The sequence below is a fragment of the Oncorhynchus mykiss genome, chromosome 16, assembly GCF_057628025.1.
Source record: "Oncorhynchus mykiss isolate SJ-2025 chromosome 16, ASM5762802v1, whole genome shotgun sequence".
Classification (NCBI taxonomy): domain Eukaryota; kingdom Metazoa; phylum Chordata; class Actinopteri; order Salmoniformes; family Salmonidae; genus Oncorhynchus; species Oncorhynchus mykiss.
Window position 1 is genome coordinate 17,931,073 of NC_143037.1, and position 17,976 is coordinate 17,949,048.

A 17,976-nucleotide genomic window follows, 5' to 3' on the forward strand; every position below is an offset into this window, starting at 1 on the left:
CTGGCACACCACAAAGAGGAAGTAACCACTCCTGGAACACCACAAAGAGGAAGTAACCACTCCTGGAACACCACAAAGAGGAAGTAACCACTCCTGGCACACCACAAAGAGGAAGTAACCACTCCTGGAACACCACAAATAGGAAGTAACCACTCCTGGAACACCACAAAGAGGAAGTAACCACTCCTGGCACACCACAAAGAGGAAGTAACCACTCCTGGCACACCACAAAGAGGAAGTAACCACTCCTGGAACACCACAAAGAGGAAGTAACCACTCCTGGCACACCACAAAGAGGAAGTAACCACTCCTGGCACACCACAAAGAGGAAGTAACCACTCCTGGAACACCACAAAGAGGAAGTAACCACTCCTGGCACACCACAAAGAGGAAGTAACCACTCCTGGCACACCACAAAGAGGAAGTAACCACTCCTGGCACACCACAAAGAGGAAGTAACCACTCCTGGAACACCACAAAGAGGAAGTAACCACTCCTGGAACACCACAAAGAGGAAGTAACCACTCATGGCACACCACAAAGAGGAAGTAACCACTCCTGGAACACCACAAAGAGGAAGTAACCACTCCTGGAACACCACAAAGAGGAAGTAACCACTCATGGCACACCACAAAGAGGAAGTAACCACTCCTGGAACACCACAAAGAGGAAGTAACCACTCCTGGAACACCACAAAGAGGAAGTAACCACTCCTAGAACACCACAAAGAGGAAGTAACCATTCCTGGAACACCACAAAGAGGAAGTAACCACTCCTGGTTCCTCTCTAGGGTTCTTCCTAGGTTTTGGCCTTTCTAGGGAGGTTTCCTAGCCACCGTGCTTCTACACCTGCATTGCTTGCTGTTTGGGGTTTTAGGCTGGGTTTCTGTACAGCACTTTGAGATATCAGCTGATGTACGAAGGGCTATATAAATACATTTGATATGATTTGATCCTGGCACACCACAAAGAGGAAGTCACCACTCCTGGAACACCACAAAGAGGAAGTAACCACTCCTGGCACACCACAAAGAGGAAGTAACCACTCCTGGCACACCACAAAGAGGAAGTAACCACTCCTGGAACACCACAAAGAGGAAGTAACCACTCCTGGAACACCACAAAGAGGAAGTAACCACTCCTGGTTCCTCTCTAGGGTTCTTCCTAGGTTTTGGCCTTTCTAGGGAGTTTTCCTAGCCACCGTGCTTCTACACCTGCATTGCTTGCTGTTTGGGGTTTTAGGCTGGGTTTCTGTACAGCACTTTGAGATATCAGCTGATGTACGAAGGGCTATATAAATACATTTGATATGATTTGACCCTGGCACACCACAAAGAGGAAGTAACCACTCCTGGAACACCACAAAGAGGAAGTAACCACACCTGGCACACCACAAAGAGGAAGTAACCACTCCTGGAACACCACAAAGAGGAAGCAACCACTCCTGGAACACCACAAAGAGGAAGTAACCACTCCTGGCACACCACAAAGAGGAAGTAACCACTCCTGGCACACCACAAAGAGGAAGTAACCACTCCTGGAACACCACAAATAGGAAGTAACCACTCCTAGAACACCACAAAGAGGAAGTAACCACTCCTGGAACACCACAAAGAGGAAGTAACCACTCCTGGTTCCTCTCTAGGGTTCTTCCTAGGTTTTGGCCTTTCTAGGGAGTTTTCCTAGCCACCGTGCTTCTACACCTGCATTGCTTGCTGTTTGGGGTTTTAGGCTGGGTTTCTGTACAGCACTTTGAGATATCAGCTGATGTACGAAGGGCTATATAAATACATTTGATATGATTTGATCCTGGCACACCACAAAGAGGAAGTAACCACTCCTGGAACACCACAAAGAGGAAGTAACCACTCCTGGAACACCACAAAGAGGAAGTAACCACTCCTGGAACACCACAAAGAGGAAGTAACCACTCCTTGAACACCACAAAGAGGAAGTAACCACTCCTGGCACACCACAAAGAGGAAGTAACCACTCCTGGCACAACACAAAGAGGAAGTAACCACTCCTGGAACACCACAAAGAGGAAGTAACCACTCCTGGAACACCACAAAGAGGAAGTAACCACTCCTGGAACACCACAAAGAGGAAGTAACCATTCCTGGCACACCACAAAGAGGAAGTAACCATTCCTGGCACACCACAAAGAGGAAGTAACCACTCCTGGCACACCACAAAGAGGAAGTAACCACTCCTGGAAAACCACAAAGAGGAAGTAACCACTCCTGGAACACCACAAAGAGGAAGTAACCACTCCTGAAACACCACAAAGAGGAAGTAACCACTCCTGGCACACCACAAAGAGGAAGTAACCACTCCTGGAACACCACAAAGAGGAAGTAACCACTCCTGAAACACCACAAAGAGGAAGTAACCACTCCTGAAACACCACAAAGAGGAAGTAACCACTCCTGGCACACCACAAAGAGGAAGTAACCACTCCTGGAACACCACAAAGAGGAAGTAACCACTCCTGGAACACCACAAAGAGGAAGTAACCACTCCTGGCACACCACAAAGAGGAAGTAACCACAAGAGGGATGCCATGATCACACTACAGAGGCAAAAAAACATCCACCTAAACGTCCTTGCCCATCATAGTCCCATTATATCAATTACATCCAGTAGTTTTATCTAAGCAAGAGGTCTGTGTTAACAACAACCCAGCTCCAACCACCCCTTGATGTATACATAAACAGCCCTGACAAGACTGAAAACCAAATACAGGGATATTTAAAAAGGGATATTTTCATTAGACAACATAACAAGTCTCCAAAAGCCAAAATGCGCCTGCAGACACCGCCACTGATCAAGACACTTCTTCGTTTCCACTTTCTCTCTGATCTGGAGCGTGAGGTCTTTGCCAAAGGGTGGAACAGTGTGTGTGTGTGTGTGTGTGTGTGTGTGTGTGTGTGTGTGTGTGTGTGTGTGTGTGTCAGAGTGTTTACGGGGTGACAGTCAGTCAGGGGAACAGAGAGAAGCTTGGTGTCTAGCAGCTCTAGGTCTTCTTCATAAAAAATAGGGTGACAACATTAGTGCTGACAGACAGTGCAGATCTTATAACAGGCTAATCCACTATTATAGCACTGCTTCTCTCGCTCTCTCCCTCTTTCTTACACCCCCCCCCCCCCCCCACATCCCTCGCTACCTCACTTGATAGCCTTTCTCACCCCCCTCCCTCATCTTTCTACACATCCCCACTCCCTCTGTCACACATCCCCCCACTCCCTCTGTCACACATCCCCCCACTCCCTCTGCCACACCCTTCTCCCTCTGTAACACATCCCCCCACTCCCTCCATAACACATCCCCCACTCCCTCTGTAACACATCCCCCCACTCCCTCTGCCACACATCCCCCCACTCCCTCTGCCACACATCCCCCCACACCCTCTGTCACACATCCCCCACTCCCTCTGTAACACATCCCCCACTCCCTCTGTAACAAATCCCCCACTCCCTCTGTAACAAATCCCCCACTCCCTCTGCCACACATCCCCCACTCCCTCTGTAACACATCCCCCACTCCCTCTGTAACACATCCCCCACTCCCTCTGTAACACATCCCCCACTCCCTCTGTAACACATCCCCCCACTCCCTCTGTAACACATCCCCCCACTCCCTCTGTAACACATCCCCCACTCCCTCTGTAACAAATCCCCCAGTCCCTCTGTAACAAATCCCCCAGTCCCTCTGTAACAAATCCCCCACTCCCTCTGCCACACATCCCCCCACTCCCTCTGTCACACATCCCCCCACTCCCTCTGTCACACATCACCCCACTCCCTCTGTCACACATCCCCCGACTCCGTCTGTCACACATCCTCCCACTCCGTCTGCCACACATCACCCCACTCCGTCTGCCACACATCACCCCACTCCGTCTGCCACACATCACCCCACTCCCTCTGTCACACATCACCCCACTCCCTCTGCCACACATCCCCCCACTCCCTCTGCCACACATCCCCCCACTCCCTCTGCCACACATCACCCCACTCCCTCTGCCACACACCACAATTCTCACACTCACTTGAGAAGATCTCCAACAAAAACTGCAATGTTAAAAAACCGCCCGAGGTCTTTCAAGTCTGCAGAGTCTGAGCCCACTGAACCTGGCAGCCGTGAACATGTCTAAACTTTTCAAGCAGAGCTGCTTGTAGAGTATGGGGCGTGAAGCGTGAAAGTAAAAATTTATCCCTCCAATGCACCAGGGATCAGCCTTAGAGCATTTTCACGTATGCTTTTGCAATAATTACCACTTTTAAAAGTAGTCTTAGAGTTTTTTTCCCCCTCCTGATAACAATGAGAGTCAAGCATTTTTACTATGTCTACCCAGACCATGGATGATAGCATAACAACTCTACGGAAAAAGACATCCACATGCACACAATCATGTAACATTCTAAACTACCTTTCTCTCTCATTCTATGCTTTTTTTTTATTGTTTCATGTATGTAGTTCTGTCCTTGAGCTGTTCTTCTCTATTCATGTTCTGTATTACGTCATGTTTCCTGTTTTGTGTGGACCCCAGGAAGAGTAGCTGCTGCTTTTGCAACAGCTAATGGGGATCCTAATAAAATACCAAATCTTCTCCACTGGAGTCTATGGGGACCGTGTATTCGAGCACACACCAAATAAAACAAAATGTTATTTGTCTCACGCGCCGAATACAACAGGTGCAGACCTAACAGTGAAATGCTGACTTATAAGCCCCTAACCAACAATGCAGTTTAAAAAATAAGAATAAGAAATAGAAGGAACGAATAATTAAAGAGCAGCAGTAAAATAACAATAGCGAGACTATATACAGGGAGTACAGGTACAGAGTCAATGTGCAGGAGCACCAGATAGCCAAGGTAATTGAAGTAATATGGACAGTTGAAGTCGGAAGTTGACATACACCTTAGCCAAATACATTTAAACTCAGTTTTTCACAATTCCTGCCATTTAATGCTAATACAAATTCCCTGTCTTAGGTCAGTTAGGATCAGCACTTTATTTTAAGAATGTGAAATGTCAGAATAATAGTAGAGAGAATCATTTATTTCAGACTTTATTTCTTTCATCACATTCTCAGTGGGTCAGAAGTTTCCATACACTCAATTAGTATATGGTAGCATTGCCTTTAAATTGTTTAACTTGGGTCAAACGTTTCGGGTAGCCTTCCACAAGCTTCCCAGAATAAGTTGGGTGAATTTTGGCCCATTCCTCCTGACAAAGCTGGTGTAACTGAGTCAGGTTTGTAGGCTCCTTGCTCGCACACGCTTTTTCAGTTCTGCCCACAAATTTTCTATCGGATTGAGGCCAGGGCTTTGTGATGGCTACTCCAATACCTTGACTTTGTTGTCCTTTTTTGCCACAACTTTGCCATTTTGCCACAACTTTGGAAGTATGCTTGGGGTTATTGTCCATTTGGAAGACCCATTTGCAACCAAGCCTTAACTTCCTGACTGATGTCTTGAGATGTTGCTTAAAAATATCCACATAATTTTCCTTCGTCACAATGCCATCTATTTTGTGAAGTGCACCAGTCCCTCCTGAAGCAAAGCACCCCCATAACATGATGCTGCCACCCCCGTAATTCACGGTTGGGATGGTGTTCTTCAGCTTGCAAGCCTCGCCTTTTTCCTCCAAACATAATGATGGACATTATGGCCAAACAGTTCTATTTTTGTTTCATCAGACCAGAGGACATTTCTCCAAAAAGTACGGTCTTTGTCCCCATGTGCAGTTGCAAACCGTAGTCTGGCTTTTTATTGCGGTTTTGCAGCCGTGGCTTCTTCCTTGCTGAACGGCCTTTCAGGTTATGTCAATATAGGACTTGTTTTACTGTGGATATAGATACTTTTGTACCTGTTTCCTCCAGCATCTTCACAGGGTCCTTTGCTGTTGTTCTGGGATTGATTTGCACTTTTCGCACCAAAGTACGTTAATCTCTAGGAGACAGAACGCATCTCCTTCCTGAGCAGTATGACGCCTATGTGGTCCCATGGTGTTATACTTGCGTACTATTGTTTGTACAGATGAACGTGGTACTTTCAGGCGTTTGGAAATCCCAAGGATAAACCAGACTTGTGGAGCTCTACAATATTTTGGCTGATTTCTTTTGATATTCCCATGATGTCAAGCAAAGAGGCACTGGGTTTGAAGGCAGGCCTTGAAATACATCCACAGATTCACCTCCAATTTACTCACATGATGTCAATTAGCCTATCAGAAGCTTCTAAAGCAATAACATAATTTTCTGGAATTTTCCAAGATGTTTAAAGACACAGTCAACTTAGTGTATGTTAACTTCTGACGCACTGGAATTGTGATACAGTGAATTATAAGTGAAAACATGTTGGTATTACAGACTTGGACAGGGAGAGGTTGAACATGTCAGTAAAGACACTTGCCAGTTGGTCAGTGAATGCTCGCAACACACGTCCTGGTAATCCGTCTGTCCCTGTGGCCTTGTGAATGTTCACCTGTTTAAAGGTCTTACTCACATCAGCTGCGAAGAGCGTGATCACACAGTCGTCCGGAAACAGCTGGTGCTCTCATGCATGTTTCAGTGTTATTTGCCTCGAATCAAGCTCGTCTGGTAAGCTTGTCACAAGGCAGCTCTCGGCTGTGCTTCCCTTTGTAGTCTGTAATGGTTTGCAAGCCCTGCCACATCCGACGAGAGTCGGAGCCGGTGTAGTTCGATTTGATCTTAGTCCTTTATTGACGCTTTGCCTGTTTGATGGTTCGTCGGGGGGCAGAGCGGGATTTCTTATAAGCTTCCGGTTTAGAGTCCCACTCCTTGAAAGCGGCAGCTCTAGCCTTTAGCTCAGTGCGAATGTTGTCTGTATCCATGGCTTCTGGTTGGGGTATGTACGTACGGTCACTGTGGGGATGGCATCATCGATGCACTTATTGATGAAGCCAATGACTGATGTGGTGTACTCCTCAATGCCATAGGAAGAATCACGGAACATATTCCAGTCTGTGCTAGCAAAACAGTCCTATAGCTTAGCATCTGCTACATCTCACCACTTTTTTATTGACCAAGTCACTGGTGCTTCCTGCTTTAATTTTTGCTTGTAATCAGTAATCAGGAGGATAGAATTATGGTCAGATTTGCCAAATGGAGGGCAAGGGAGAGCTTTGTATGAGTCTCTGTGTGTGGAGTAAAGGTGGTCTAGAGTTTTTTCCCCCTCTGGTTGCACATTTAACATGCTGATAGAATTTTGGTAAAATTGATTTAAGTTTCCCTGCATTAAAGTCCCTGGCCACTAGGAGCGCCACCTCTGGACGAGTGTTTTCCTGTTAGCTTATGGTGGAATACATCTCATTGAGTGCGGTCTTAGTGCCAGCATCCGTCTGAGGTGGTATGTAGAAAGCTCCGAAACATACAGATGAAAACTGTAGATAGTGTGGTCCACAGCTTATCATGAGATACTCTACCTCACAGGCTGGCTGACTACACCGCTCGCGTCACGTACGCTAGCATTGCAGAATAAATTTAGAAATCTATATTATTAAATTGTTGCACCCACACTGCTCGCGAGCGCCAACGAGTGTCTGCGTTGCCAAAGGATAAAATAGAAGTCAGTTCTATTTCTGACGCAGATCGCGCTGCAAGTCCGCCTCTCCCATCTCCTCATTGGTTTATAGAAGCAAGTCCCCACGTGCCATCTCCTCATTGGTTATACCCACGTGGGTGACTGAAAAACAAAATAGGTCGGTGGCGGTAATGCAAGTAATTTATGAAAGTTGCCAATCGCAATATAAAGCCTGGAAGGAGGAGAGATGACTAGAAACGATTCGGTTGACCGTTTTATGTGTGGATAAATTGGTGGAGTAGAGGACCTTGTGCATTTCAGGTAAAATAACAACTCAATGTTTATATTCCAGGACAAATTAGCTAGCAACAGCAAGCTAGCTAAATAGGACAAATTAGCTAACAAGTGCAAGCTAGCTAGCTAAATTGCCATAAATGTTTAATGCTTTTCAACCTGGACCCAAATTAATATAATTGGTTCAGAGTTTGTTTTGATATTTTAACCTGCGTGTCGTGTTCGTGTTTGCTGTGGGGGGACAAAATACATTTATGCACGATGTCGCACGCAATGGTGCACGCGCGCAGCCGGTTTGGGTTCTGTGTCAAGCGAGAAAAACCTTGAGACTATATTTATAATTATACGTAGTCCGCCCCCTCGTCTTACCAGATGCCGCTGTTCTATCCTGCCGATACAGCGTATAACCAGCCAGCTGTATGTTGATAACTCCGTGAAGAATAATATATTACAGTTTTTAATGTCCCGTTGGTAGTTTAATCTTCCTTGTAGGTCGTCGATTTTATTTTCCAATGATTGCATGTTAGCTAGTAGAAAGGAAGGCAGTGAAGGTTTATTCAATCGCCTACGAATTCTCAGAAGGCAGCCCGTCTTCTTTTTCTTTGTTTTCTCTTCACGCAAATGACGGGGATTTGGGCCTGTTCCCGGGAAAGCAGTATGTCCTTCATGTCAGGCTCTTCGGACTCGTTAAAGGAGGAAAAAAAACAGAAGAACTTGCTTCTGCAAGTTCGTGGTGAGTAATCGCTGTTCTGAAGTTCTTTTCGGCCATTAGAAGCGGTAGGAGCAACATTATGTGCAGAATAAGCAAAAAAATAAGTTACAAACAACGCAAAAAAAACCACATTCGGTTAGGAGCACGTAAAATGTCAGCCATCTTCTCCGGCGCCGTGATATTAGCCTAGCACTAGGTGTGTTATCTCTGCAGAGGGCTGTGTGCGTGCGCGCACACACACACGCACACACACACACACACACAGGAACACATGTACACCAACACACATTCCTCAACAGGATTGGTGTGTCCCCCGTGGGACGGTTGAGCTAACATGCGCTAATGTGATTAGCATGACGTTGTAAGTAACCAAATAATTTCCCAGGACATAGACATGTCTTATATGTGCAGAAAGTTTACATTCTTGTTAATCTAACTGCACTGTTCAATTTACAGTAGTGATTACAGTGAAATAATAACAAGCTATTGTTTGAGGAGAGTGCACAGTTATGTACTTGAAAATGTATCAATAAACCAATTAGGCACATTTGGGCAGACTTGATACAACATTTTGAACAGTAATGTCACGTTCTGACCTTTATTTTCCTTTGTTTTGTCTTTATTTAGTATGGTCAGGGCGTGAGATGGGGTAGGCAGTCTATGTTTTGTGTTTCTATGTTTTTCTATTTCTGTGTTCGGCCTAGTATGTTTCTCAATCAGAGGCAGGTGTCGTTAGTTGTCTCTGATTGAGAATCATACTTAGGTAGCCTGAGTTTCACTGTTGGTTTGTGGGTGTTTGTTTCCGTGTCTGTGTTTTTCACCACATGGTACTGTTTTGGTTTTGTTATTTCACATATGCGTTTATTGTTTTTGTATTTCAGAGTGTTCAGTGCTTTTGTTATTAAAATCGTCATGAACACTTACCACACCGCATCTTGGTCCGATCCTTACTCCTCTTCAGACGAAGAGGAGGAAATCTGCCGTTACAAGTAATGCAATGGTTCATTGGATCAGTCTTAAATGTTGCAGATACACTGCCGCCATCTTTTGGTCAAAATCGAAAATGAGCCTAGACTCGTAAGTCATATAACAGCCATTCTCTTGCATTTCAAAGATGAAAAAAATTAAAAATAAACATGTTTTTTTCTTTGTATTATCTACCGAATTCTTCAGGGCATGGATTTTACAATGTGTCGGAAACGTTCGTTGCTCAATTGTTATCAAAGGACCTTAACGAGTGCCAGGAAAACATTCCCGACACCCGTACACCACTGCCACCAACCTGTACCAGGAAGGATGGGTCCATGGACTCATGTTGCTTACGCCAAATCCTGACTGACTGTCATCAGCATAAAGCAACAGTAACCGGGATTCTTCGGACCAGGCAATGTTTTCCCACTCCTCAATTGTGTTTCCCACTCCCCAGTGTTGGTGATTGTGTGTCCAGTGTTGGTGATTGCGTGCCCACTGGAGCCACTTCTTCTTGTTTTTAGCTGATAGGAGTGGAACCCATTGTGGTCGTTCTACTGCAATAGCCCATCCGTTACAAGGATTGACGAGTTGTGCGCTCCGAGATGCCGTTTTGCGCCATTATTTGTATTTTCGTGGCCCGCCTGTTAGCTTGCACAATTCTTGCCATTCTACTTCGACCTCTTTCAGCAATGAGCTGTTTTCACCCACAGGACTGCCACCGGCTGGATGTTTTTTTGTTTGTCGCACCATTCTCTGTAAACCCTAGCCTAGACACTGTGATGCATGAAAAGCCCAGAAGGGCAGCCATTTCTGAGAAACTGGATCCGGTGTGCTTTGCACTGACGATCATACCACACTCAAAGTAGCTTAAGTCACTTGTTTTGCCCATTCTAATGTTCAATCGAACAGTAACTGAATGCCTCGATGCCTGTCTGTCTGCTTTATATAGCAAGCCACAGCCACGTTACTCACTGTCTGAAGGAGCAATAAATCTTCATGAACAGGGTGGGTGTACCTAATAAACTGGCTGTTGAGTGTATGTGTCTCTACTATGCGTGAGAATACTTTGGAACAGATTTCCAGCTGATTTGCTGGTGTATTTACAGTCTTTTATGACAAACAAGAAAACTTTGCGGGGCAAATAAAATCAACTGGCTGCCAATTGGGGAACCCTGCCATAGAGAAACAGCTATGGTGATGACACATAACACAGTCTAGGAAGTTGAGGGTAAAACAACCTGGCCGTTAGGGATAGGTCCTCTATCTTTACCTTGTGCCTCCCCTCCTCTCCATCTGTTCCTCTTGTTATGATTCTATCTCTTCTCCCTCTCTCCCTCCCTCTAACACCCATGCCAGCGCAGCGAGACACCAACTCCATTGACTCCCATTGGCTGCCAGTGACATCACTGGGGGCAGAGTGTTGAGTCAGATAGAGAAACGAGTGCTGGGCTGACACTTGTCTCCCTCTTGTGGTCCACTGAGGGAAATACAACCCTGTAAAATGCAGCCTTCTGAGCCACTGGGGAACAGATGTGCAGGTCAATTAGTTCATCTTAGTCTGGTGGTGTACAATGACTTTAATGCCAATTAGACTTTAAACAGGATTTGATGGAGCTGATAATTGAAACGTACCAAATGATGCAGTATATGTCTCGTCTTATGTTTTAAAATACTACTCCTCCTCTGTTCCTCTGGTGATGTAGAGGTTAACCCAGGCCCCCAGTACCACACCTATTCCCCAGGAGCTCTAATTTGTTGACTTTTGTAACCGTAACAGCCTTGGTTTCATGCATGTTAACATCAGAAGCCTCCTCCCTAAGTATGTTTTATTCACTGCTTTAGCACACTCCACCAACCCTGATGTCCTAGCCGTGTCTGAATCCTGGCTTAGGAAAGCCACCAAAAATGCAGAACTCCAACTACAACATTTTCCATCAAGATAGAACCGCCAAAGGGGGTGGAGTTGCAATCTACTCCATAGATAGTCTGCAGAGTTCTGTCATGCTATCCAGGTCTGTACCCAAACAGATCAAGCTTCTACTTTTAAAAATCCACCTTTCCAGAATTAAGTCTCTCACTGTTGCCGCTTGTTATAGTACCCCCTCAGCCCCCAGCTGTGCCCTGGACACCAAATGTTAATTGATTGCCCCCATTTATCTTCAGAGTTTGTACTGTTAGGTGACCTAAACTGGGATATTCTTAACACCCCAGCCATCCTACAATCTAAGCTAGATGCCCTCCATCTCACACATATTATCAAGGAACCTACCAGGTACAACCCTAAATCCGTAAACACGGTCACCCTCATACATATCATCCTGACCAACCTGCCCTCTAAATACAACTCTGCTCTCTTCAACCAGGATCTCAGCAATCACTGCCTCATTGCCTGCGTCCGTAATCGGTCCGCGGTCAAACGACCACCCCTCATCACTGTCAAACACTCCCAAAAACACTTCAGTGAGCAGGCCTTTCTAATAGACCTGGCCCGGGTATCGTGGAAGGATATTGACCTCATCCCGTCAGCAGAGAATGCCAGGTTATTCATTAAAAGTGCTTTCCTCACCATCTTAAATAACCATGCCCAATTCATGGTTGCAACTTGCCCAAGCCACCCCCCCCCCCCCCACTTCTCCTTCACCCAAATCCAGATAGCTGATGTTCAGAAAGAGCTGCAAAATATTGACCCCTACAAATCAGCTGGGCTAGACAATCTGGACCCGCTCTTTCTAAAATTATCCGCCGCAATTGTTGCAACCCCTATTACTAGCCTGTTCAACTTCTCTTTCGTATCGCCTGAGATCCCTAAAGATTGGAAATCTGCCACGGTCATCCCCCTCTTCAAAGGGGGAGACATTCTAGACCCAAACTGCTACAGATCTATAGCTATCCTGCCCTGCCTTTCTAAAGTCTTCGACCATTTCGAATCCCACCGTACCTTCTCCGCTATGCAATCTGGTTTCAGAGCTGGTCATGGGTGCACCTCATCCACGCTCAATGTCTCTAAATGATATCATAACCACTATCAAAAAAATACGTATTCATCGACCTGGCCAAGGCTTTCAACTCTGTCAATCACCGCATTCTTATCGGCAGACTCAATAGCCTTGGCTTCTCAAATGACTGCCTCGCCTGGTTCACCAACTACTTCTCAGATAGAGTTCAGTGTGTCAAATCGGAGGGCCTGTTGTCCGGACCTCTGGCAGTCTCTATGGGGTGCCACAGGGTTCAATTCTCAAGCCGACTCTTTTCTCTGTATATATCAATGATGTCGCTCTTGCTGCGGGTGATTCTCTGATTCGCCTCTACACAGACAACACCATTCTATATACATCTGACCCTTCTTTGGACACTGTGTTAACAAACCTCCAGACGAGCTTCAATACCATACAACACTCCTTCTGTGGCCTCCAGCTGCTCTTAAATGCTAGTAAAACTAAATGCATGCTCTTCAACCAATCGCTGCCCGCACCCGCTCGCCTAGCATCACTACTCTGGACGGCTCTGACTTATGTGGACAACTACAAATACCTAGGTCTCTGGTTAGACTGTCCTCTACTTCCAGACTCACATTAAACATCTCCAATCCAAAATTAAATCTAGAATTGGCTTCCTATTTCGCAACAAAGCCTCCTTCACTCATGCTGCCAAACATACCCTCGTAAAACTGACCATCCTACCGATACTTGACATTCCGCGATGTCATTTACAAATAGCTTCTAACACTCTACTCAGCAAATTGGATGTAGTCTATCACAGTGCCAACAGTTTTGTCACCAAAGCCCTGGCTGGCCCTCGCATCATATTCGTTGCCAAACCCACTGGCTCTAGGTCATCTATAAGTCTTTGCTAGGAAAAGCCCCGCCTTATCTCAGCTCACTGGTCACCATAGCAACACCCACCCGTAGCACGCGCGCCAGCAGGTATATTTCACTGGTTATCCCCAAAGCCAACTCCTCCTTTGGCTGCCTTTCCTTCCAGTTCTCTGCTGCCAATGACTGGAACGAAATTGCAAAAAAATAAATCACTGAAGCTAACTTTAAGCATCAGCTGTCAGAGCCGATTACCGATCACTGCACCTGTACACAGCCCATCTGTAAATAGCCCACCCAACTACCTCATATTGTTATTTATTTTTGCTCTTTTGCACCCCAGTATCTCTACTTGGACATCATCATCTGCACATCTATCACTCCAGTGTTAATGCTAAATTGCAATTATTTCGCCACTATGGCCTATTTATTTCCTTACCACCCTAATCTTACTACATTTGCACACACTGTATATACATTTTTCTATTGTATTATTGACTGTACATTTGTTTATCCCATGTGTAACTCGCCGTTGTTGTTTTTGTCGCACTGCCTTGCTTTATCTTGGCCAGGTCGCAGTTGTAAATGAGAACTTGTTCTCAACTGGCCTATCTAGTTAAATAAAGGTGGAAAATAAATAAATCACTGGGCTTGGTTGATGCATTACTTTAGCATTACTTTATAATGGTCGGGAGCAAGCCTTTAAAATCACGAATGTTTTATAATCGCTAATGTTGTCCTAAAGTTAACACCACGCTATGTGGTAAGAAGAAACCCATTGGTGCATCATGCCTAGGGTGATCAATTCCATGTGTCCACATTGTTGGTGTGAATTCCACTTTCAATTTAGTCAATACTGGAAATTAATAACAAATTAAATGAATGAATTGCCAAAGATTTCCTATTGTTTCCAACGTACCTTGCGGCTGGTGTAGTGGGCGTGATTGGCCAGCTTGCTGTTGAGTCCCTGTAAGAAGACCTTGTCGGTGACTTTGCCCACGTTCATACAGGCCTCGTCCAGCACAGAGAAGATGCCCTTGTGTTGCAGCTCCACCAGGTCCACAATGATCTGGTTGTTGAAGAAGTCAATCTACGCCCAGGTACAGAGAGAAAACGGAGGATCAGTATATCATTACAACTAAAACCAGTACAGGGAGTAAGACGCTCCTAGTAGTCATATTCAATGGGAAGGAGAATGACTTGAGGCAAAGTGACAATGCTGCCGTAGGCGATACAAGACATGAGTGGTGTGGAACCAAGATGCGGCCTTACATGTTTCCAGGGGATTCCCTCGCGCTGGTACTCTTCCTGTTCCTGCCTCAGCACCAGCTGAATGAAGAGCTGCTGCAGCTTCTCATTACAGTAGTTAATACAGAACTGTTCAAAGCTGACAGACAGACAGACAAGGAGAGGGTGAGTGAATGACTGTGACCCTGGTTTAAATTGAACTAGACCATACATGTTTTATGCTGTGTTACATACAAATCAACTAAGTGTCATGACAGAGAGATTGACACTAAATCTGTATAAATCCAGTACATTTCATATTGATGTATAAGAAAAGAGACCAACTCAAGTAGACGTTCTATGCTGAAGTACATTCTATGTTGACGTATTTCTAGCGGACACGGCTCATAACCTGTTGTTCTGAAAGATCTCAAAGCCGTAGATGTCCAGCACGCCGATGACCGTGTTCTTCCCGTGGACTTTGGCATCATAGTTTTTTACTTCGATGACATCATTGATCCTTCCCACGATCCAACAGAACATTCTTTCGTACATAGCCTGTTGGTCACAAGCCCCAACACCAAGGCAGACAACAGTAGACCAAAATCAATTGACAGAAAGCAGAGTGAAATGCATCCATAGTCAGCCTACCTACATTGGTTCCTCTTTTACGCAGAAGCATTCATAAGATGTTACACTGGTTACTTAAAAAAACGGGTAGCACTACCACGTCTAAATCAACATTGGGCCCATTTCACAAACCCTTTTTGAGAGTTGGCATTATCATTGAGAGTTGGCATTATCGTTGAGAGTTGGCAATAGCTGCTGTTAACGAAGCGGCTAATGTAGTGTAGCGTGCTAGATAGCTACCTTAGCGAAGAGTCAGCATGTTGACAGTTAACTGTGCATCGATTAATATAGCGTACCTTAGCCAAGGCGTCCCGGCCGTAGCTGGCCTCCTGGGCTGTGTGTTGCTTGTCAATGACGTCACGGCCGGTGGCCACAGTGCGGTAGAGCAGGGCCTTCTCAACATTCTCCTCCTTAGTGGCCAGCAGGTCCCCGATCACCGCCACCACCTTGGAGTTCTCAATCAGTGTTGTGTCACCATCCACACCAAACGTCAGGTTGCCCTGGGAGAGGTCACATGGAGGTAAATACAGGAAGAAAACTGTAAACTAAAGAGACTATGTGGAGTAATAGCATTGGAGAGAAGGGGAGGAGAATAGCACAAACAAATGGCTGGACAGTTTCCATTCAAATGATGACGACATATTGCTGAGTATACAGTGCCTAGTGAAAGTCTACAAACCCTTTACACAGTCGTCACATTTTGCTGCCTTAAAAATACATCTAAAAAGGATTACATTCATTTATTTTCCTACAGATCTACACAAACTACTCGACATTCACAAAGTGAATGACATTTAGAACATTTTCCAAATGAATACATAAAAAACACTTGGTGGACGCTCCTTCGGCAGCCATTACAGCTGTGAATGATTTTCAAATAATATTCTACCAACTTTGCTCAACTCTTAGGGCAACATATGTTTTTCTTCGAATTTCTCAGTCATGCTCATGAAATTTGGTTGAGAATCATTAATGGACAGCAATATTCAAAGGTCGTCTCTGATTTTCATGCAAATTTAGGTCAGGAATGAGGCTAGACCACACAGGAACACGTAACACCTCTCGGAAAGCCATTCTGGTGTGTCTTTAGATAAAAAGGTGTGTAATTGTCTCGCTACAAAATAAAACTACATCCCAGGGTTAGGTTTTCCTTTAACTAACAAACTCCCCAGTTCCTGCCGATGACAAGCATACCCATAACATGATGCTGCCACCACAATACAGAGGGTTTCACTTCTGCGTTGTGTTGTTTTGGATTTTACCCAAATCTGTAGTTTTTAATTTAAATTGTGTCGTTGCGGAGTTGTCTTGCAGTATTATTTAACAACCTGTTTGCAAATAGTCCAGTCGGAATGGCCTCTTTCATGACTTAATACATCTAAGACAAGGTTTAAATATTGCTGTCCATCAACAATTCCCAACCAAATGTTCTGAGCTTGAGCAATTTTGACAAAAACAATGCATATACAGCATGTTGTGCAAGGTTGGTAGAATCTTATTCAAAATGATTCACAGCTGTAATGTGTGTAATATATTACCTGCTTCCACCAGGCAGTAACTCTTGGTTGTGGAGACATACGCAATCCTCATTTTGTATTTCTTCAAAATGTGTAATATATTTTTAGAATGTGGAGTAGGTTGTATAGATCAAATAGGAAAACAACCTAATGTAGTCAGTCCCTTTTTAGATGACATTTTAAAGCAGCAAAATGTGAAGACTGTACAAGGGGTGTGTAGGTTTTCACAAGGCACTGCACATTTAACCCTGTTCCAATGGAACCTATGCTAACCCTGCTGGCAGGCCAATAGGGTTAGGAGTTAGCATGGGGTATTACCAGGTGCAGGATAGTGGCCAGGACCTTGTAAACCGTCTGGAGCTCATCTGCTGTGAAGCCGATCACCTTCATGGCGTCTGCCACTGCTTTGAAATCGCCACCATCGTCGATGGACGACTGTGACAGGGAGAGAGAAAGGAGGGAGATGGAGGAGTAAAACAATTGGAAAGTATTTGTCACCTCGTTTCACACAAATCACGTTACATTTGGTCAGTTTTGAAGGAAAACTTCCAGCTAGTGTCGTGAATTTAGTCAAGATATTTACTTGGCATCTACTTTGGGTCCGTCTGTAACACTGGCCAAGTACACCACTTCCTCACTTTGGCAAGGACGAGTTCATTCCTAACATGTTTCCTCTCCCAGCAGCCAAAGTCATACAGTAGGAATCACTAGATGACCACAAATGTCTTCAAGACAGAACACTGAGTGTCAGTCGGGGACTATTCCTATAAAAATGGGACCATGTACAAACCCCCTCAGCAGTGTGGACCCTAGCTCTGTTCTGTTCCATGACGTCACGTTGTTTGTTGCTATAAAATATTGTTTTGTTCCTACTCGTTTAGCTTAAAGTGCAGAGACAGCAGAACGGATATGCCTGCTTTAATTAAACTATGTTTTAATAGCTGGGCTTGTGTATCTTAATTCCTGGGAAAATAAACAGTGTGACCAAATAAACACAGCATGATAGTGACATTCTCTGTCTAGAACTTGTTTTTGTGTTTATACAAAATTAGGGTTCAAACTAGATATAGTTCTGTAGTAAACTACAGTACCTTGATGTGGCCTCCCACTTTGATGTAGTTGAAGGCTGTGGGGTCCTTCGAGACGTGGAGGGACCGCAAGAGAGACTCAGGACCTCCTTTAACCATCTGAAGAGAACGGATAGAGAATGAGAGAGATGGAGACTGAGTCAGTAGCAACACATGCCTATGACTGTTCAGTATT

The 17,976-nt window shown here is 44.9% G+C and overlaps 1 protein-coding gene across 1 annotated transcript in view; it reads right to left on the reverse strand.

The window, feature by feature from the left end:
* The window catches only part of myo1d (myosin 1D), a 126,337-nt gene that overhangs the window by 67,405 nt on the left and 40,956 nt on the right, over positions 1-17,976 (reverse strand). The window contains exons 6-11 of the mRNA XM_036946371.2: positions 17,805-17,900; positions 17,032-17,148; positions 15,493-15,696; positions 14,979-15,124; positions 14,612-14,726; positions 14,259-14,429 (exon numbers count right to left, since the gene is read on the reverse strand). Coding sequence (XP_036802266.1) covers positions 14,259-14,429; positions 14,612-14,726; positions 14,979-15,124; positions 15,493-15,696; positions 17,032-17,148; positions 17,805-17,900 — 849 coding nt within the window. The remainder of the gene's footprint in view (positions 1-14,258; positions 14,430-14,611; positions 14,727-14,978; positions 15,125-15,492; positions 15,697-17,031; positions 17,149-17,804; positions 17,901-17,976) is intronic.